This window comes from Cydia fagiglandana, chromosome 8, assembly GCF_963556715.1.
Source record: "Cydia fagiglandana chromosome 8, ilCydFagi1.1, whole genome shotgun sequence".
Classification (NCBI taxonomy): Eukaryota; Metazoa; Arthropoda; class Insecta; order Lepidoptera; family Tortricidae; genus Cydia; species Cydia fagiglandana.
Window position 1 is genome coordinate 13,716,241 of NC_085939.1, and position 23,573 is coordinate 13,739,813.

Here is a 23,573-nt window from a genome sequence, read left to right on the forward strand (position 1 = left end):
AGACTACCGCACCGTACCACGACCTTGGCGGCATATTATATTATACTACTCTTTGCTTGGCGGATGAGAGCACAGATTATTAAGTAGATGTTGTCACTATGGCAACGAATTATTATTGGACATAATATTTGTAAATAAAATCAATTGAATAGAGAATAAATAATTTTCCGTGAATAATTAGCAGAATATAACGTTAAAAAGAACAATTATTATTAGGATATTCGACGGTAAGGATATTAAGGCATAGCTATTTATTTCAGTCGCAATTTTATGACCTAAGTACTAATGATGAATCCTTTGGCCACCGTCTAGTGACCTATTGACTGTAAGGTGCATTATGTAATACCTGTATATCTATTAGAGTGTTCTCATGTCCGATCCGATATCGGATGTAGGATCCTACATCCGACATCCGAAATCGGATCGTACAATGTGAAAAAAAACGCTCTTAGACAGACTGAGGTCGTGCTCGGTGGAGGAACGAATAGCTCCCAGCAGTGGCTTCCAGGCACGCCAGTTCATGGGCACGCCTTCCTCCAATGATGTAGGTACATTCGGGGATCGGGGACATTAAGGGCAAAAATCGTAAACGTCTTGCAGACGGTCAGGCGATATCATAAAAGTGATGGCACTTAAAAATGTAGGTGTTGAAAAAAAAAGATTTATTGCCGTCCATTGTCCTTCGGACGTCCGACATTTGCAAACTACGATAAGGAATCCAAACTGCATCCTAATTTGTTATCTCTATGGGGAGGCTCTATGTCCCTCTCAGGAAAAAGTGTCCTGAAAAACATAGATGTACAAACTTTACTTTTTTGTAAGGTTTATGGGGTAGTCTTCAGTTATTCGGCCAGTTAAGATGCCTGGCCACGAAGCGCCTTGCGTGGAACTTGGCAGCGCTCCCCAGACGCTGAGTGTCGGGCCGTCACCTTCGCCTTCAGAAATATCAAGTACAAGTACTCCCGAGCCACAGAATTTGCGACCGACACCTTTGTTTAGGTAACTTTTATTATGTATTTGCCTGCGACTTCGCGGGCTTGTAAGTTGTTAAAGTGACCCAAACCCACCCCTTTAAGTAGGTAGGCGATCTTCGTATGTAGGTACTTTTTTAAGCATACTAAGTTACACTGCTACACCTATAGCCCCCTCCAGACCTCCAGTCTGGAGGGGGCTTATTGCACCCTTAGAGCAGGGGTCAACAAACTTTTTGATCAGAGGGCCACGTATGTACAGGCCTCCGTTTCATTTCAGGCAGTTCGGAGAACCCTCTCTTAGAGAACGATTTCGAAAGAAAAGTATACTAACACTAACATGTCCTTTTCCAGGTAATAAATAATACGTGTGCCAAATTTTATCGAAATCCGTTCATCCCTTTTTGCCTTACGCATACCGTGCTAATAAAAAGATTTGATATCTGAGATTAATTCCTAGAATCTTAGTTAGGATTAGGGTTTCTGCTCGAGAATTCCCGAGGCGAGAAATCTCGAGAAATTTGTCCTAAGTCGAGACGGGAAAAAAATATTCAATGCCTCGAGAACTCGAGACATAAATCTCTTGTGATAAGTAAAAAGATAACACGCGTATAACACATGATGTGTCTATAATGTATTTCTTTAGGTAGTTAAATAAATATGAACAATGTTTTTTTTTTCGTTTTCAGGTAGGAATCTACTTAAAACATTTATTACCAACCAAATAAAAAACTACCTTGATCCGTCCCCTATTGTTCTAGCTTTAACCGATTTTAATGTTTTGAAACTTTTGAACTATCATGATTCATGACATTCATGTAGTGTCTTTTTATTGAAAAACGCTTTTAAAAATTTGTAACGAATTATAGGACCATGTAATACCTAAGTGTAATAACAAATATTACAAAACTAAATTACTATTGATAAATCGTCGCGAGACAAGCAAAAGTCACTAAGTACTTTCAAAAAATAAAAGTAACAATGCACTTTATTACACTTGTAACACGGTTTATTGTACAATAATTTCAATGGTGTTAGTTAGTGACTTTTGCTTGTCACCCGACGAAATCAAATCATCCCGATATATTCCTATTAGCAAAATATTACAATTTTAGCAGCTTTATTGTAACGTTGAGTAAGTACGAGTAATTAATATTACGTAGTAAAACTTCTGTAAGTTTTGTCACATCGAGTTAAATTTATTGACTTGAATATTGCTGCCTTATAAAATACCATATTGTAGTTTGTTTACATTTTGTTTAATACCTAAAGAAATACACTATAGCATAACACATCGCCGGTGCGCACTCCTGCACCTATAGTTCTTTTTGTTGTTGTATTTTTGATTATGAAATGCAATTTATGGTGACTAAAATGTACCATATGTTTGATTATTGATCTCACCTACGATTCCTACGAGTCTGATTTGTAAAACAGCAAAAAAAATTAAATAACATGGTGTTTTTCGGAGCTTTCAAAATTTCTCGAGATACTCGAGAAACTCGAGAAATCTTGGTCGAGAATTCCCGTGCCTCGAGAAATTAAAAAGGTCGAGAAACCAGAAACCCTAGTTAGGATATATAGTATGGAACTAAAAGTATTAAATCGAACCCTAAGATGCCCTAAGTCTAGTTACTAAGATTTAATTTTACTCACAATATAAATCAGTGTTTATACACATCAGGGCGCTGGCTATGCCGCCCCCCGAGCCCGAGCAGCCGCCGGGGCAGGACGAGCTGGAGCGCCGCCTGCCCGGCTACCGGCGCATCGTGATACCGAGGGATCTCACACTCATCGAGCTATTGGTGAGTAGTGTCACTGTCATCATAGAAAGATATTTATTATCTGCGGGTTTCCATTTAGCTCCCCCAGCTGCTTTGAGTGGAAGAGCTGGATCGCTGCGCGGCCACAGACGCATCGTGACTACCGTAAGATCTCACGCTCATCACTCATCAAGCTATTGGTGAATGGTGTCTTTTTTATAAACTGTTTAGGAAACGATCAGCGAAATCCATTCCTTAGTGGTTCTGGTCTATACAGAAACAATTAAATCTGAGGTTGTCCATGAGAAGCTGGAGCGTCACCTGCCCGGCTACTGGCGCATCATGATATCGCATCGAGTCATTGGTAAGGGGTGTCTTTACAGAAAATTTTCTGTGGGTTTCCATATCAGCCCGAGCAGCGGCCGGGGAAGGAGCTGGAGCGCCGCCCGCCCGGCTACACAGGTCATCATGATACTGCGGGAGCGCTTATCGAGTTATTGGTGAGTGGTGTTTTTTTTTCAGCCCAACCAGTGGCCTATTTTATAAAGCTACAAGTTACAATTTACAAGCGGAAGTCTCTTTCTGACCCTATGTGTTAGAAAGAGACTTCCGCTTGTAAATTGTAACTTGTAGCTTTATAAAATTGGGCCCAGCTGCCAGGGTAGTGCAAATGGTAGATTACTGTGTGCATAAGCTACTGGCACAACTTAACCATGGACAGTTGGGTTGGGCACTCACACTCATCGAAGGGGAGTGGTGGAACTATCCATATTAGACAGCTGGCTATTCCGCCTTCCGAGCAGCAATCTGCCTTCAAGTTCTAAAGCCCATTCAGAAATGCTCATCGAGTTGTGTATAACTATCCATCGGCAATCTGACCTTTATTTCGTACTCTAATACAGGACCAAACCAATGGATTGATGAAGTTATTTATTGAATCGTGGGTACCTACATTTTACTAATGGCAATATCATTAATTGACCATGGTCCATCGTTAACTTCCTTTAGAAATAAGTGAACGACTGCAAGCGAGAGCCCTTACGATTTCTATTAGCACCGTCATTTGTTCAAGTTACTAAACTAATTTACTTACAGAAAATTTACGTAGCAAACGTTAGGTTTAGCCATAGCCATAGCTACACTCTTTAAGGCCTTAAGTTACTAGCTTTCTAAATCTGCATGGCGGGTTAATGTTCTTGGGAGCGAAAGTGTATCATACTCTCATTTTCAACAATTGAATTATCTAACGTTAGTATTATAGTTTCAAATGTCGCATGTGAAGTAGAAGAGTGCTGTGGTCTGTGGTGTCAAATATCATCTACACTTTGATACCTCCTTTGGTCTACTTAATATATGACTCTTAAAAATCCTAAAGACTAAGGTTTGCCAATCTGACCACCTCGCCCTAATAGCAGCTTTCTTTATCATCATCATCATCATCATCATATCAGCCAGAGGACGTCCGCTGCTGGACATAGGCCTCCCCCAAAGAGTGCCACAATGACCGGTCTTGCGCCACCTGCATTCAGCGGACTCCCGCGACCTTTACCAGGTCGTCAGTCCACCTTGTGGGGGGTCTACTCACGCTGCGCCTTCCGGTACTTGGTCGCCACTCGAGAACCTTTCCGCCCCAATGGCCATCGGTTCTATGGGCAATGTGCCCCGCCCACAGATAGCTTTCTTTATATGCTTTAAAATTTCTGTTCAACTAGAAACAATCGAGCGGCGCTCAGACCGACGAGGAAGTTCTTCGCATCCGCGAGGCGAAGCTGCGCGTGATCGCGGAGCAGGTCGGGCTGCGGCGGCTTCCGGTGCTGGCGCCGAGGCTGCGCGAGCTCACGCTTGACGGGAGCGCCGTCGCGACATTGCGCGACCTTGGCATCGGACTTGCGCGTTTAAAGGTTCGTGGAAGCTGATGTCAGGTTAAAGAGCCATAGCGCGGTACCGCAAACGACGAAAATCGTAATTTCATTATCTTCTTCTTATCACTAAAAAGAATTAAGTACGGGTGTTAGAGTTTCGCGGTAAGTCTCAAATATGCGCGTTTTATTAGAGATAAGACCTAGCTAGACCAATTAATCGCCCCGGAAAACCCCCATATAGCAAATTTCAACGAAATCATTAGAGAAATGTTTATATGATATAGGTATGTGTTTTTTTTTGCACCGACCCAGAGTACCTAATACCTACCTACTACCCAGTAATAAGTATCTGTAGTTTTTGTGATGTTGGCTTTAGATCCTGAGCATAAATCGCTGCGGTCTGACGAGCCTCGACGGGGTGTGGGGCCTGGGCGCCTTGCGTGAGCTCCACGCGGCCGGCAACCGGCTGCGCGACTTTCAACTCTTGGCCGGTCTTCAGAAACTGCATACGTTGAACTTAGCAAAGTCAGTACCTAATATGAAAAAAAACATGGTCGTGTTATCATAAAGTTTATAGGATTGCTGGTATCCCAGCATGAAATGACAAAATTTATTTATTTAGTGGGGTAGGAATCAAAAAGTAAACCCACGAGAGTAAAGAGTAAGGGATAGAACATTTACCGAGAGTCCGAGAGAAACTATTTAAAGAAAATTGTTTTCTAGATTTTTTTCTGTAGTTGTACAGATTTTAGAAGCTAAAGAAATAACTTTGTAATACTAATGACTCTTTAGTCTTTATTAGAGATTTGACGGTTATCACACTGGAAGCGATTCGATCGTGATAATAGGTACAGTCAGCCAAGAAAGTGGTAGACCACTCTACCTACATTTCCACGTATTTTTCTTAGTAACCCGCTAGAAGAGTCATGTCGGCTCTGGACTTTGGGCGTGTGTGATTCCTTGCGCAATTTGACGCTGCGAGGGACCCCGCTGGCGGACGCGGAGGACTATCGTGCGCGGGTCGAGGCTGCCCTTCCCAGACTGCAGTACCTAGACGACCGTCCGATGCACGGCGATGAAGGTAAGGCCTACTGTCCACGGAAGCGTAGCTGCATAGACGCGTATTCGTCATTGTACGCTTGTTTGCAGCCTACATACAGTCAACGGTAAAAATATGGGTGTACAAATCATTTCAAAAATATGTCCCATAACTCTTATGTCAGTGAATTAAGAACTACGGGACATATTTTTGAATAAGTTGTCTACACCCATATTTTTACCGTTGACTGTACAAAACCGCACAACTCTGTCCACGGAGCGGCTGACGCGACACGACACACACATTGATACACATTGTTACAGCATTGCGCAGCACGACGTTGCGCGACTAGCGGCGGCAGCCATCATAGGTGGGAACGAAAGGTCCGATCCGTATGTCTCGCTTCAACCTATGGCCACCGCTCGTCGCTGCCGCCGCCGCGCGATGTCGTGGCCGGGCCGTTAACCAGAGTTTCTGTGATACTCGTACTTTGACACTTGACTTTTTGGTACCTCCTAGCGGACGCTATCGCGCAAGGATCGAAGCAGCACTTCCCATGTTTCTCTATGTCATAGGGAAACATGGGAAATGATATAGAGTCTACGTGACACATGATACACAGTAAGGCTTGGGTTGTAAGTAAGATTTACCTAATAATCTGATGACAGAGATGTTGATGACTATAGTCAAGTCCATAAATCCGAGAAGGGTAGGTATATGTACTTGAGGAGCCGACTACATTCTGCCTCATATTAGATAGGTATTCTTCTGTATTATGAACAATTAGCGTCTGTCCCAGGAATTCTCCGCGTAGAAGTCATTAAATGACTGTCATCTCCTCCTCTCCTCTTCTTATTACCAGTGAACGTTAATTTTCCAGCAATTTTGGTGCAGCATAGTAAAAATAAAGGATTTTCTTAAAAAAAATTCTAGAGAGAGGTTTGGTTAAGGTTAATAATTATTATTACTGTTATTAACCCCAATTATCTATTCCACCCTGCGTAGGGCATACAGATGTTTTTAACCAACAATGCTGCACCCAAATTTGCTGGAAAATTATCGATCACCACTGCTTATTACCTTACTACTCTGTTACTAAAATGCAACCGCAATTGAATCACCTTAGGGAGGTGAATTCTTCTTCTTCTATATATTTTTGACAGGTTGATTGCAGGATGGAGCAATAAATTTAACACAACAAATAACTATAAGGTCCGAATATAAAAATACGAGTATAAAGCAGTATGATTCGGTAAATCTGGTTTATTTATATTTGGCAGAAGATGCTCTGGAAGCAGAGTTGAACCCGACGTTGAGTTCGGACTCGGGGAGTGAATGCGATGTGGACACCACGACCGCCTCCATGACTCCTGACGTGTCGTTGGAACCGCAACCTGGACCATCGAATTCACAACTAGAGGTACCTGACCTAATACATTCATTCAATTATATGGAACATTTTTTCTTATAAATTATAATGTATTATCACGCTAGTTGTATACTAAGTTATTGTCTTTATCTGACACAGAGCCTAGAAGCTGATGTCGATGTTGTTAGACCATTGCGTGCCTCTCGTCGAAGACCGGCGACGACCGAGTGTGTGGGAGCGAGGCCGCGCGTGCAACTCCCGCCGCGGCCTAGCACCGCGCACTCGACGCGGGAACGAGCGCCGAGCAGGCTACATGTGCTGAACACGCTCATGGGTAACACGCTGCTCTGTATATGGTGCAGTTATATGACCGGCGACGACCGAGTGTGTGGAAGCGAGACCGCGCGTGCAGCTCCCGCCGCGGCCTAGCACCGCGCACTCGACGCGGGAACGAGCGCCGAGCAGGCTACATGTGCTGAACACGCTCATGGGTAACACGCTGCTACGGTATATCGTGCAGTTATATGACCGGCGACGACCGAGTGTGTGGGAGTGTGTGGGCGCGAGACCGCGCGTGTAACTACCGCCGCAGCCTAGCATCGCGCACTCGACGCGAGAACGAGCGCCGAGCAGGCTACATGTGCTGAACACGCTCATGGGTAACACGCTGCTACTGTATATGGTGCAGTTATATGACCGGCGACGACCGAGTGTGTGGGAGCGAGACCGCGCGTGCAACTCGCGCCACGGCCCAGCACCGCGCAGGCGCGCACTCGACGCGGGAACGGGCGCCGAGCAGGCTACATGTGCTGAACACGCTCCCATGAGCGTGTTCAGCACATGTAGCCTGCTCGGCGCTCGTATATAATATAATACAGCTCGTATATATATATGTAGTGCGCGAGACCGCGCGTGTAACTACCGCCGCGGCCTAGCACCGCGCACTCGACGCGAGAACGAGCGCCGAGCAGGCTACATGTGCTGAACACGCTTATGGGTAACACGCTTCTGCTATATATGGTGCAGTTATATGACCGGCGACGACCGAGTGTGTGGGAGCGAGGCCGCGAGGCCGCGCGTGTAACTCCCGTCGCGAACGAGCACCGCGCACTCGACGCGGGAGCCACCTGCCTGCCTGTGTAACTAGCAGAAGTTCTAAGGTCCTGTTTTCTAAGGGGACCTTGCATTTTGGAGACAAAGCAAACCGCTTGGAACAGGTGTTTCTGGGGGTGATCTGAGCCGATTAAGCCCGGTTGCCAAGAGGTTCCACCCAGCAGGTGGGCAGGGGAGGGGGGGCAAATGTGGCTCCGGCGCGCCTCACTCTAAGCTATATATCTGCATACATCTAGCAACTATATCAAGTTTGGTGTCTTTTTCGTGTAATTCGAGGATGAAGAATTCATTTCTGTGACTAAATTTTCAGTCTTCCATACAAAAAAATCGAGAAATTAAAAATTCCAAAAAAATCTTTTCACTTCTTTTTTCGAAAATCTTCTACAAAATTAAAACTATGAGGATTTGCTCTAGAAAAAGAATACCTGTGAATAGCCCAGTTATCCTACTATATAGAATAGTAAACTTGTTAAACATTTTTTTTTCATAACTCTGATAAAAAAAATGTTTTGTGTCGCGCGGCGTACCTGCATTGTAAGAGCGGTATGCAGCGTTTAGGATTTTTAAGTATGTTTCGATGGTTTCTGATAAGTTGTTATTCTTCTGGTTGTAGAAAATTACTTCTGGACGTGATATATATACAAATATAAATTAAACGTATAAATATAGATGTTGGGAAAACTTTCGCCAATAGAGTTATTATAAATGTGATAAAATTAACAAAGCAGATGTTTGATTAAAATGCGGGTTAAAATACGAGTAAGATATATATTGTTCGCAATTGCCACTACATGCCCATGGGTCCGTGCATTTTAGTTTTTTCTTAACGCAGTTGCACCTCCCTGTCCATTTTGTTTTGCAGCGGCAACGAATAAGCTCTAAACAAGCAGCAGCCGCCGCAGGTAGGCTTGTACATATGGGCTCCCAATAACCATTTTGTTTGGACCAGCTCCAGTCAGCAGGACATGGAAGCTGTTGCTGAGGGGCTATAATCTGTCCCCAAACATAGCCTCCTTGGTAAACTGCACGGAGAAATATGTTTACGTGGGTAGGGCATCTTCCATTGGATGCAGATTCTCTAACTGAAGACTTTTTTGTAAAAAGTACTTTTCGGCACTCTTTTGCACTCGTACTTGTACCTGATGTACTCGTAAAATCAGTAACAAAATACTATGCATTTTGTTAAAATAACGTCTAGGGGCCAATTCACACCTCGTAATTCAAATCTGTTCATACTTACTATTGTAAGACTCTTACTTGCCATACAAGACATCCACACAATTTTTATCAATATTGGCAATGCCTGCTCAATATTGCCTTGTTTGCCGTATTTAAACCCCTCCGTTACGGCAGGATATGCGCTCCAAGCTTGAAATACGCTTTTTTCCCTGTCCATACAAAAAAGAAACAGTGTCGCAACCTGAAAAGGTGTGGAAGAATGACAAGACTTCTGACCTTTCTGGTCCTGTAAAATAAATTATATATCTATGCGTTACAAATAAAATCATATATTTAAAGAAAGTTTGCAGCACTTGACCAATTGCCCTGGTGAGCTGTCTCGTATACTGCGGTGACATATTTATTTTATTTACAATTAATGGAGGATTGGCACAGGAAAGAATCACCTGTTCCTCTCGTGCTATGCTATTGCATTTTCTTAAGCTAACGTTTGTAGTTCTTCCATTAATTGTAAATAAAATAAATAAATATGTCACCGCAATAAGAGACAGGTCAACTGGGCTAATGGTCACGTGCTGCAAACTTTCTTTAAATATATGATTTTATTTGTAACTCATAGATATATGATTTATTTTACAGGACCAGAAAGGATAGTAGTCTTGCCATTCTTCCACGCCTTTTCAGGTTACAACACAGTTTCTTTTGTGTGTGGAAAGGGAAAAAAAGCGTATTTCAAGCTTAAAGCGCATATCCTGCTGTAACGGAGGGCCTTCTTCTTCGTTACACTCTTGATAGAGTGGTCGTGGCCATTATGAAAACTTTTGAGCGACTCATTTAACGACACGTCGCCATTCCTCCCGTAGAGCTGCTTTCCGTAAGCATTCGCTTACTGTGACCGACACACTGATTTGGTTTGGTCAGTACATCTCATTAGAGATCTTCCCCTAGCCCTGTCACCTCCTACTCTTTCTTGCACAACTAGACGTTCTGTAGAGGTTCCGTCTCGACGAGACACGTGTCGAAAGAAGTTGAGTACCGAGTTTTGCCCGTAGAAAGCAACCGCTCTTTAATGCCAAGCTCCTCAATAATATATGCTCAGTCCATGATATGCCCAGCATTCGTCTCCAGCACCACATCTCTAGTGCATTCACTTTCTGTTTTTCGGATGCCCTTAGTGTCCATGTGAGACATACAGCATACAGAAAAGTGGGAAATATGAGGGATCTGACAATCCTGGTTTTAGTGGTCCTTGTAATGTTCCGGAGGGATTTAAATACGGTAAACAAAACAACATTGAGCAGCCAATTTTGGAAAAAAATGTTATTGTCTTGTATGACAAGTAAGAGTCTTACAATATTAAATCTGAACAGATTTGAATTACGAGATGTGAATTGGTCCTTAGACATTATTTTGATACTATGCATTGTGTTACAGTGTTCGGATCAGGTACAAGTACAAGTGTAAAAGAGTGCCGAAAAGTACTTTTTACAAAAAATAATCTTCAGTTAGAGAATCTGCCTCCAATGGAAGATGCGCTACCTACGTAAACATATTCTCCGTGCAGTTTACCAAGGAGGCTATGTTTGGGGACAGATTATAGCCCCTCAGCAACAGCTTCCATGTCCTGCTGACTGGAGCTGGTCCAAACAAAATGGTTATTGGGAGCCCATATGTACAAGCCTACCTGCGGCGGCTGCTGCTTGTTTAGAGCTTATTCGTTGCCGCTGCAAAACAAAATGGACAGGGAGGTGCAACTGCGTTAAGAAAAAACTAAAATGCACGGACCCATGGGCATGTAGTGGCAATTGCGAACAATATATATCTTACTCGTATTTTAACCCGCATTTTAATCAAACATCTGCTTTGTTAATTTTATCACATTTATAATAACTCTATTGGCGAAAGTTTTCCCAACATCTATATTTATACGTTTAATTTATATTTGTATATATATCACGTCCAGAAGTAATTTTCTACAACCAGAAGAATAACAACTTATCAGAAACCATCGAAACATACTTAAAAATCCTAAACGCTGCATACCGCTCTTACAATGCAGGTACGCCGCGCGACACAAAACATTTTTTTTAACAGAGTTATGAAAAAAAAATGTTTAACAAGTTTACTATTCTATATAGTAAGATAACTGGGCTATTCACAGGTATTTTTTTTCTAGAGCAAATCCTCATAGTTTTAATTTTGTAGAGGATTTTCGAAAAAAAAGTGAAAAGATTTTTTTGGAATTTTTAATTTCTCGATTTTTTTGTATGGAAGAGTGAAAATTTAGTCACAGAAATGAATTTTTCATCCTCGAATTACACGAAAAAGACACCAAACTTGATATACTTGCTAGATGTATGCAGATATATAGCTTAGAGTGAGGCGCGCCGGAGCCACATTTGCCCCCCCTCCCCTGCCCACCTGCTGGGTGGAACCTCTTGGCAACCGGGCTTAATCGGCTCAGATCATCCCCAGGAACACCTGTTCCAAGCGGTTTGCTTTGTCTCCAAAATGCAAGGTGGTGGACCTTAGAACCCCAGCTAAACCTGCAGGTTGCAGGCTACACTCGCTGAACACGCTCATGTAAAAGGTAACACGACACGCTCCTACTGTATAAGGTGAAGTTATACGTCCGCGGCGACGACCGAGCATGTTTCATAACAAGTTTAAGAAGTAATAGAAGTTTAAGAGCCATTAGCGGCAAGAGGATAAATATTATGTGAAATTACAAAAGTGCGTAATTTAGGCGTCAATAGCGTCGCAAAAGGCAAGAGTTCAACTAGTTCAAGCCTTGCGGTCATATGCTCATATGTCAAAATAACACGTCTCGTCTATTTGAACTGGGTGTTTTTTAAGGCTCTACGCAATGGAATCAATTTTTGCCTTGACTTGAGGGGCCCCTTACTGGAACCGGTTATTAGATCTATCCTTTTGGTGGACACTTTCTGATATTTTGCCGCTAAGAGGGACAAGGAAACAACTTATATGTACTTTTATCTGTTCCTCCTACTCCTAGCAGAAAGTGTCCTGGGGAAGGATAGATCTAATAACCTGGGCGCGTTATTAAAATAGTTTTTTTGCTCGAACAAAATATAAACAGCTAGTGTTGTTGGTCTCCAATATCAGGAAGATGTGTTATTTGGTTACCACAGATGAGGAGTGGCGCAACAGTGGTAGCAGATTGACTTCGCAGCACCCAGTGTGTGGGAACATAGCGAGGGCCCTGCGGCGCCCGCAGACAGCTCAGAAGACGCATTTCGGTAAGCAATCTATCCCATGGGCCAGTGCCCCTTAACACCGAAAAATCAAAAATCGGTCTGCCTCTCTATCGCTCTTGCATGTTAAAGCGACGAAGAGGAAGTTTTTTTTCCCTCGAGAGCCTATTAGATCCACACTTGCCAATGGGCCCAACGTCCACATCAACAAGAGCCGTTTTCCGTTGCACCAAATATCAGCACGTACATCGTTAACAATATTTGAAATGTAAAAAAAAACTACTCCCTGCATACCTGACATAACGACCATTCGCGGATTAACAAAGTACCTAATATTTTGGCTTTAATTAATATGGATTTCCGCAAATAACGCCTGATTCTATTCACTATAACGATAGCGATCATATCTAAAACCTATTGCCAATGTAATGTAAAATTAGTTCTTTAATGCTCAGTTTCTCAGGTAGAGCAATTAGTAAAGTACAATTTAGTTGATGTAACAGGATGCAAACGCTACGCATGACTAACTACTAGCTTGTTTACTAGCTTGTAGACAATAAAATTATAATGATTCGTTGGCTAAATTCGCAAACCTCTTATCTCCTCCAATGGAGTTAAGAGGTTTGCAACTTTAGCTAACAATGTAGGTATATAGTATGTAGTTGTAAAACCTACAATGTAAATGTTTAGGTACCCTCGACAGTGACGTAATCCAATGGATACAAAACCTTAGAATAGCATTATAAACGACTGAACAATGAAGCCATACGAATAAATAAATAAGTAACTGATGGCCTACAACGAAAATTGAAGTTATCTGCCTCTCTATACCGCTCTTGCATATTCGAACGACAGAGAAGCATAAAGAAATTTCGATTTTCGGTTTCCACGGTATGGCTTCTGAGCGGCTACTGCGACAACCGAAATTCGCAAATTGTGGGGATCTTTCTCTTTTATTCCAATGAAGGCGTAATTAGAGTGACAGAGAAAAATGCCCGCAAATTGCGAACTTCGATTTTCGCGGTTATAGCCTTGCAATATATTATATTATATACCTTGCCTTGGTTATATTTCAATTAAAAATATGTTGGGACATAACATAAAGTGTGTGCTGTTGACCCAAATGACTTTATAGTACCTAAGTAGATGAACATAAGTTTATGGTTGCGCACTCTTATGAGTCTTATGACATCACAGATTTCTATGCACATCACTTACCGTGTTTACACTGTTTACTGTTTACTTAACATTAAGATTTCGTCGGTCGCTTTTTCTTAACCTCTGCAACACCCAAAAGCCCTAACCATAGTACAGATGCAGTGCTTAATTATTTTCCTTCGCATTTTCACAGAAACGTACGAACGTGTCTTGCTATTTCAGTCAGTCTCGGTACAAAAAGTACTGAGGTTAACTGAAGTTGCATGACAAATACGAACCTTTCCGAGAAAATTCGAAGGAAAACAATGAATATGCACTACATCTGTAAGTACCTACTTATAATGTGTCAATAGACTGATATTATGTCATACCTGGAGTCTGAAAGAGAAGACTCGTGGAATGTATGGGGCCCAATATTTTCCACGACGCTTCTCTTTCCGAAAAGACTATCTACGATGAACGACCTTATGTAGAAGATATTGTAATCAAATCAAAATCAAAAAATATTTATTGTATGTGAGGTTTACAAAGGTGGTACAAAATATTTATGTTCTCCATAGTTATCCTGCCTTACAAAAGCGTACAATATTGGTAGGTAAGTTGTCTTACCTTTGGCTTTGGCTTTTCGGTGAAGGAAAACATCGTGAGGAAACCTGCATACATCTGCGAAGAAATTCAAAGGTGTATGTGAAGTCCCCAATCCGCATTGGGCTAGCGTGGAGACTATTAGCCCAAGCCCTCTCGCGCTCGAGAGGAGGCCTGTGCCCAGCAGTGGGACGTATATAGGCTGAGATGATGATGATGATGATGAAGTTGTCTTAGAACTAAATACAATTTTTAGTGTTCCGTACAAAACATTGTTCACGGAACACTTATTAAACTTCAATAACACTTTTAACAATAAACTATGCTAGATAGACTCAATAATAATGAACAACGTGTACTAGTTCTGTAAAAAGTGATTTATGCTATAATCAAACAGGCTTTTTTGAAAGGTAATGAATGATGCCAATTTTTTAAGGTCTGTGGAAAGTTTGTTAAGGTTTACTCGGGTAATTCCGAATGTCGAAAACTGTCGGATAATTCCGAAATGAGACTTTTATTGTAATGGAATTAAGGGTGATTTTCATCTGAATTTCGGAATTATCCGACTTTCGGTATTACCCGAATACACCATAAATATTTTTATACTCATACATATATGTAAATATTCTAACCTTATGTATTGTTTTCCTCAGTTCTTACCTACATGACTTAAAGATATTTTGTGTAGGTGTCGTTGAACTCGTTGCTCTTTGACCCCTGTTTATAGCAATTGTTGGTTATCTGCGTTGAACCAATACAGTCAAAGAATTTAATTTCCGATCCATTTCGTACCTTGTCACAGTGACAATCGATACGAACGGCGCGGTTCGGAAAATGAATTAGAGATTAACTAGACACGATATAGTGAAGATATGTGACGTCCCACGAAAAAAGGTACGGCGGTTGGCGCTTAGGCTATTATTATCGCCGCTCCAATATTATTGCGGCGCTATGCGACGTAAGCGCTGGCCGCCATAAGGTACCTTTTTCCGCGGAACGTCACATATCTTTACTATTTCATATCTAGTGAATCTCTAATTTATTTCCCGAATCGCGGCGCCAGCCGTCTTAAGGTACCTTTTGCAGTGGAACGTCACATATCGTTACTATTTTTCATATCTTCTTCTTCTTCCAGTGCCATCTCCTACCGGAGGTCGGCTATCATGAGGGCTATACGAACTTTAGACACAGCTGCGCGGAATAATGAGCGTGTGCTCTGCTTGAACCATGTTCGGAGATTTTGGAGCCATGAGTTACGTCTTCTTCCGGATGATCTTTTCCCTTGGATCTTTCCTTGTATAATAAGTTGAAGGAGTTCATACTTCTCATTTCGCATGATATAACCGAGGTACTGTAGCTTGCGTGTTTTGACGGTCTTTAAAACCTCGACCTCTTTATTTACTAACTGCAGCACTCTCTCGTTAGTTATTCTATCCGTCCATGATATTTTCAGGATTCTTCTGTACACCCACATTTCGAAAGCCTCCAAGCGTTTACACATATTCTTGGTCAGTGTCCACGATTCTACTCCGTACAGAAGAACCGAGAAAACATAGCACCGTGCTAGCCGCACCCTAGTAGAAATCCTCAACGAACGGTTGCAGAGAAGATGTCCGAGCTTCATGAACGCATTACGCGCCTGTTCAATTCGACACTTAATTTCGACGCTGTGATCACTCTGGTCGTTTACAATGCATCCTAAGTACTTGTAAGACTGGACTCTTTGAACTACCTGATTTCTTACAACTATATCAGCTGTTACAGATGTTCCTGACTTTTGTAGCTTACTTACTGTCATAATTTTGGTCTTTTTTAAGTTAATATTTAGTCCAAAATTAGAGCTAACGACATCTACCCGTTGAAGCAAGCTCTGCAGTTCTTTTTGATTCGACGCCAGTAATATCGTATCGTCAGCATATCTAATATTATTTATTAAGCGTCCATTCACAGAAATTCCTTCTTCCGCATTTTCCAGGGCCTCTGTAAATATTGCCTCCGCATAAATATTGAATAGCAGCGGTGAGAGTATACATCCTTGGCGTACGCCACGCATGATGTCGATAGTCTCAGTTAGTTCCTGTCCCACTCGCACTTGAGCCTTTTGATGCCAATAGAGATTTTTGATGATTGCCAGATCTTTAGCGTCAAGTCCAATATCACCAAGGATTTTGATTAACTTGTCATGTTGTACTCTATCAAACGCCTTTTCGTAATCGATAAAACATATGTGTACAGATCGATTCATATCCCAGCAACGTTGTAAGAGTACCTGGTAACCAAATAATGCATCACGAGTCCCGAAACCATTTCTAAATCCGAACTGAGTATTAGAAATATTTTCCTCAACTTTTTTGTATATTCGATTGTGGATTATCTTTAGAAATATCTTTAATACATGACTCATCAAGGATATCGTTCTGTACTCATTGCATGATTTGGCGTTACTAGTCTTAGGAAGAGTTACGAAGGTGGAGTGTAGCCAATCCTCGGGTATTTCACCGCTTTTGTATATTCCGTTGAAAAGGCGAACAATAATCGGTAAATTTTCGTCCACCAACAGTTTTACAATCTCACTCGGAATTTGGTCCGGTCCAACGGCTCTGCCTGACTTTGCACATTTAATTGCATTAATAACTTCTTCCATCATTATGTCAGGTCCTCCACTATCTGGAATTGTAAACTGTTGATGGCTTCGTGTATCACTAAAAAGTTTGCTAACGTAATTCCTCCAGATATTCAACTTTTCCTCGGTTGACATTGCGACTTTTCCACTTTCATCCAAAATAGTCAATGATGGGTTCGGCTTTCTGTACCCTACAACTTCCTTTATCTTTTTGAACATATTGAAGTAATCATGCCTATCTTGCATGCTCTCTAATTCTTGACATTCATCATTTATCCATTTATCTTTGGCCTCTACGCACTTTCGTCCAATTTCTTTGTGTAACGCTTTATACTTTACTGGATCAACACCCTTCATCTCCCTTCTCTTAGTCATAAGGTTGAGAATCTCGTCTGTTACCCAATCCTTCTTCTTAATGACTTCCGTGGCAGTTAATATCTCGGAAGCAGTGTTGACTATAACTGCCTTGAGATTATTCCAAGTTCGAGTTGGTTCTTCTGGGAGGAGCAGTTCTTGTTGTTGCAGCTCGTTTACCTGATGATTAAGTTTGGCATGTAATTTCAGGCGTATATCTTTTTGTTTTAGTTTTGCAGTGTCGATTCTAGGCCTCTTTTTGGAGCACGACAGCTTTTTCATTTTTACAGTAACCGTCGCCACTACTGGGTTGTGGTCTGAACTTACATCTGCACCTGGATAGGTTTTAGCGGCCTTGAAACTATTTTTAAAACGTTTGTTCACTAATATGAAATCAATTTGATTCCTTACTATGTTTTTTGCTGTATGAGCAGGGGATGTCCATGTATATAGACGCCGAGGTGGTAGTTTAAAGAAAGTGTTCGTTACACAAAGCTGCTCCTCTTGGCAAAATTGGACCAAACGATCACCTCGTTCATTTCTTTCTCCCAAAGCAAAACTTCCGACCGTTCCACTAACAACACCTTCACCGATTTTCGCATTGAAGTCACCCATGACAATGTTACACTCATGTGACTTCAAGTTCTTTAATACTTTTTTGATATCATCATAAAACGGCTCAATTAAACGATCTTGAGCTTTTGAGGCTGTGGGAGCGTAAATTTGTACTATGTTCACATTAACAGGTTTCGCTTGTAGTTGAAGCAGCATAACGCGATCTGATACAGGGTAGAAATTCAAAACAGAGGATTTAAGTTGTTTTTTGATCATTACTGCGACTCCATTTCTATGTTGTTTATCATGATTACCGCTATAGTATGTAACAGTATCATCCGAATTTTGCACTCCAGTGCCCTTTAATCTCGCTTCGCTGACACCTAGGATATCTATGTCTAACCTCTTCATCTCTTGCTCAACATTTTTGTACTTTTCGTCTTGGTACATACTTCTCACATTCCACGTTGCAATCTTTATGGCGCCGGAGATTCTTAGCACCCTCTGACCATCAAAGGTCTGCCGGTTACTGAGGGCCGTTGTCTTTGTTGTATTTGCCATAATGATTGTCCTGAGAAAAAATAATGTGGTGGTTTTCCCTTTGCCTTCCACATCGCTGTATGTCACTATGGAGCGACAAAATGTTGACCCACGACTGTACCGATGCTCTTGACCTCCACTCGTTGGCCTACTGTGCCTGCAGCTGCCCAAGCACAGGGAGTGCTTATTTACTGGCGGCACTGACTCGCCAGGTCACAGATTTTTCATTGGGTCAACTGCAACATTTTATAGAGTATCCTCTCCCAAGAAATACCCACTGCACCCTCCAAATCTGCCGCTGTATGGTCGTGGACTGCCGAAGCAGCTAGCGATAATATCTTACCGCCGTTCCATTATCCGCCACCTATGGACCCCGGTAGTAGCTCACAGCTCGGCCCTACTTTTCATATCTAGTGAGTCTCTAATTCATTTCCCGAATCGCGGCGTATAGCTAGTCGCTAAGAGACGAGACCTATAAAGTTATCGCGGAATGGACGAAGCTTAAAAGTCTGCACGAACTTGCCATGACAATTCGTGAACACAAATATTAGTTTCTTATGAATATATATATTAGCGGAAATGCTCTTGGCACAAAGCGTTGCAACAATCATCCGGCCATTGATGAAGTATTACATGGCTTTCCACGTCTACGTCGGTGCAGACTTAGCATGGTCCTACTGTAATGACCATACGTCGGACTATAGGGGGCAGTTTGAGGGCAAGGTAAGGTTTACAAAAAAAATCTTAACTTACGAGTATTATAATGTACCTAGTATTTGTAACATAGCCGTGTTCTTAGAACTTGACATGCCCAGTTAACTCATTTGATTTGTTCCTTTCTCACAGCTGCAAATTGTCTGAGTGTAGGGTGACCAGACGTCAAGGAATTTTCCTGACATGTCAGGAATGCGGCCGGAAAAGGGAAATGTCAGGAATTTTGGCATTTCCGTTTCCCGAAGGACAAATAAACAAAACAATAAAATGGTATACAGTACAATACACTTCACTCGGCTCTCTACCTTCTTTCAGTAACGGATATTTAATTCGTAAAACATCCGTAAAAGTACATAGTCTCGGGCGTTTGCTACTAGACGCCATGTTAAGGACACGACACGCGCACTGTTATAACGTAGAAACTGGACTAACCGCCGCATGCCAATGCACCCCCCCCCCCCCCCCCCGCCCGCCACCCGCCGCGACCGCGACAGCTCATGTCAGGAATTTCGGCCGAATATCAGAAATTTTGTCAGGACTTTTGAAATTTGTATCTGGTCACCCTATCTGAGTGACGAATAAAGCCAAACGAACTTTTTCGCCATTTTGACTTATGTGTAGTCCAAGTACGTTTATAAATAACGCAGTTAGTTGCTATGATATTTGTAATTTCACATTATAAATACTAGGTACCAAATACTAAGTACAAATACTCGAAACTGAATTGATTGATTTGCGAACCTTACCTATCATTCTGACATGCCACGAAAATGCCCGCTGGAGTCCGACGTATGGTAATGACTTTATACCTACCTAATGATTGAAAGTTTCAGAAGAAGAAGAAGAAAAGCTGTTGGTGAGCGAGAGTGTCGAAATTGTCGAAAACGCGATGCGCGCTGTCGCGAAGGAAATACCTCGCGCACCTTGCGTGGAGGATTGGGCTCACTTCAGGAAACTCACCGGGTTAGTTTCATTTATTTAAGCGATAATGACAATGTCATTATGACATAATGAGACATGAAAGTCTCGAGCCCATCGCGAAGGTCACCGATGGTAGGTACCTTACTGGATTTCTCAACGTTATGTCACCATCATGTACTATTTATTTACACGTGGACTGGTAGTATTTTCTTACTGTGTAAACGGTTTCTCTCATCTCTAATTGCTTATTCACTTAACTTTTGGACTGAGTGAACAAAGATGAGTAAACATTAGCTTTGTTTAACACGGATGTGCGTATTTGAGTAACTTGTTTCCATTAAAAATAATGAATTTATTAATAGGTACGGTCGAAAGTATTAATTTATGACCCATTTCGTACCTTGTCACATTACAGTATCAATCAATATTCGAAAGTCCCTAGATACCTCATACTATTGTCACTGTGACAAGGTACAGTCGCCATCAGATATATCGGAGCGGCCAAGGTGCTCACGATATCTGAACAAGCACTCTAACGTCTTGACAATAGAGGCGTGTTCAGATATTTGTGAGCGCCTTAGCCGCTCCGATATATCTGACGGCGACTGTACAAAATGGGTCATAAATTAAAACCTTCGACTACCACAATACTCCTAAGCCAAAATAGCGCTAACTCAGTTACAAATGATTTAGAAAATAGAATTGTTAACTATATAGAAACTAGTAGAAGTTGGAAATGAATTTTCTTTTGAGATAGCGGTATTTGGCTTAGTATAGGGCAGAATACCATGGTGTGATTATTGGGATCTAATGATCGTCTGATCTCTGTCAAGCTACTTATTTTTTTGTCTTAGCATCGACATCGAGATCGACTTCGAAGCACGGCCACAAGGGGATGCTAGCACCGCGTTGGACCGCCTGGAACAAATAGAAAAGGAGACGAGAGAGTTAGAGAGGCTGCAAAAAGAGGGTTTGAAGGAGTCTTGTAGTATAAATAATATAAATATACCGTCCACGTCAGCCGTGAGGTATGACATGCGATCTCCGAGCGAATGTGATGTGTGGAGCGGCTCGGGGGACTCCCGAGAGCCCCGCGGCCCCATGCCAGACCCCAGGCTCGAAGTCGACGTGCTGTTTAAAAACATTATTGATATGGGTATTGAATCGCAACACTAATAATTATACAATAGAGATATTTTAGAATTTCAATTTTCGTTAATCACGCCTTGAATAGCGAATGTGTATGACATACCTAATTAAAGAATGCATGTAAAAACCTCAGTCATTCCACGTATCGATTTTGATTCTAAGACGTGCTTGCTTAACGTTATTTAAATAAACGGAATGATCAGTGAATTGTAATAATTAATTCTGAAGGTTCATCTTTTCGATGTTAACGTGACGTAACACTGTCACTTGAAGAGGTTAAGTATATGACTTTCAAACCGGAAGTCGTGGGTTCAAGCCAGGCGAGGGAAACAATTCTTGAGCAAAATGGTCTAATACCATCCACGGCTGAATCAGCAAGAAATAGTATTTTTAGGGCTTAAAACAGACGATCTGCAACTTTAACCTTTTCAGTTTTTAGGGTTCCGTACCTCAAACGGAAAAAAACGGAACCCTTATAGGCCCACTCGTGCGTCCGTCTGTTCGTCTGTCACAGCCTATTTTCTCGGAAACTATTTTTAGCCTAGTCTGCTCTTGGAAATCTTGCAATTTATTTTTTGATTAATTTTTTTCATGGTAAGGCCCTTGATTAAAACGTGTAAGAATTATACATCTAGACACGCGGCAGCGTGTCAAGCCAAGTTCAAGCAAAGGAACTGGCTAGCCAGCGCCGAGTGTAATATTACACGAACCACTTGGTGCCACTTTTGACCCTTCTATAACTCAAAACATCTTTGACGTAAACACATAAAACTACGTGTGTTTAATTATATCCATAAGGATATCTAGAAGCCCAAATTTCATGAAGCTAGCTCAAACGGTTATAAAGGTATGAAGGTCAAAAAGTCGTAAATTTTAAGACTGACTTATGACTTATAGTACCTAAACCTAACCTACTTCCAGATGACCTAGAAGGATGAAATTTGGAATCCAGCTTGGTTATTGTGTGTAACCGTAGGAAAAAATCTAAAATTAAAGTAAAGTTAAAAAATAGGGGGGGTCCCCATACAAAAAAACCACTTTTTATTGGGACTGACATATAAGTACCTAAACCTAACCTACTTCCAGATGACCTAGAAGGATGAAATTTGGAATCCAGCTCGATTATTGTGTGTAACCGTAGGAAAAAATCTAAAAATAAAATAAAGTTTAAAAATAGGGGGGGTCCCCATACAAAAAAACCATTTTTTATTGGGACTGATATAAGTACCTAAACCTAACCTACTTCCAGATGACCTAGAAGGATGAAATTTGGAATCCAGCTCGGTTATTGTGTGTAAGCGTAGGAAAAAATCTAAAAATAAAAAAAAGTTAAAAAATAGGGGGGGTCCCCATACAAAAAAATATTTTTTTATTGTAGCGTTGGAACCGTTACAAGCAGATATTTGAAACTACCCCAATATATGTATTATTATATTTGCTATATTAAAATAAAGTTTAGTCAAAAAATAAGTGGTGTCCCCATACAAAAAACTTTTAATACGCTCTAAACAACCGGCCAACGGTGTGTCGTCGGCGGCGCGCGGTACCACATAATTATACAAAGAACAGAAGTAAAAACCATACAGCGGAAACACAAGAAAAAATATTAAATCACCAAAAACATAAATGTAAAAAAGGAGAGCCAAGTTCAATACAAAAATTATGCTTGGCTGTGGGGCTCGCCGCAAAAAGAATGGAGATCTAAATGAGTGCCACTGCCAAGTTCTATGCAAAATCCAAATATGTATTTATAGGAACAAAATAACATTATAAACAAGTATTAAACTCTATTTCTTTCCTTTATTGGATACCTATAACAATTGCTGTTATTTAAAAAAATGTGAGATCTTAAAGTAGGTTAGATTTGGCTTAAAGTGTGCTATGAGATCATTGTTGTTATTTATTTGTTTTTGAAGGCTTATTTTTTGACCATTGTAAATGTGAATGTTTGAGATGAATTAAATATGATAGAGTTAACCAGTTTCTATTGAGTATTATTGATAGTGACCCCTATAAGGTAAACTCTCAAAACTCTGACCCCAATTTAACATCTGTAACATATCGTCGTCTTTAACTAGATGTGATTACGAGAGGTCTTACCAAGAATGTAGTGACTTGTCACATTTCACCCGTAGTTCGAGAGTGAAATGAGTGATTTCCGAGTCGAGTACTGAGTCGGTAGTACCTACTTTCTCATCAATACGTTATCGATAGATTTCTCTATTCTCGGGAAATTCAAGTTATGTCACTAGCTAAGCTAGCCAGAATTGGGCTCCTCGGCGCTGTAAATAGTACTAAGTACAGTCAGCAGCAGAAGTTGCTAAGCGGGCGAGGTGTTCAAAATTACACGCTCTTAATAATCTCTTATCTTAAGAGCCAACAGGAGTGGTCATTTCTCCATACAAACGTACTCCTCGTTTTCCTCCGTGGTTTTTGAAGCTTTTTGAAGCTAGAGCAATGATT

The 23,573-nt window shown here is 41.4% G+C and overlaps 1 protein-coding gene across 2 annotated transcripts; it reads left to right on the forward strand.

Moving 5' to 3' along the window:
* Positions 1 to 105: 105 nt before the first annotated feature.
* LOC134666685 (uncharacterized) lies at positions 106 to 22,062 on the forward strand. 2 transcript variants are annotated; one of them, XM_063523916.1, is made up of 11 exons: positions 106 to 227; positions 823 to 999; positions 2,656 to 2,776; positions 4,447 to 4,635; positions 4,973 to 5,121; positions 5,505 to 5,677; positions 6,916 to 7,055; positions 7,164 to 7,338; positions 12,449 to 12,556; positions 19,868 to 20,003; positions 20,816 to 22,062. In XM_063523916.1, the coding sequence occupies exons 2-11, from the start codon at positions 860 to 862 to the stop codon at positions 21,135 to 21,137; spliced, it is 1,653 nt and encodes a 550-aa protein (XP_063379986.1). In that variant the 5' UTR covers positions 106 to 227; positions 823 to 859; the 3' UTR covers positions 21,138 to 22,062. The 2 variants fall into 2 exon arrangements, with proteins under 2 accessions (XP_063379986.1, XP_063379987.1); XM_063523917.1 differs by having other exon boundaries at positions 19,874 to 20,003; positions 20,816 to 22,061.
* Positions 22,063 to 23,573: the final 1,511 nt, after the last annotated feature.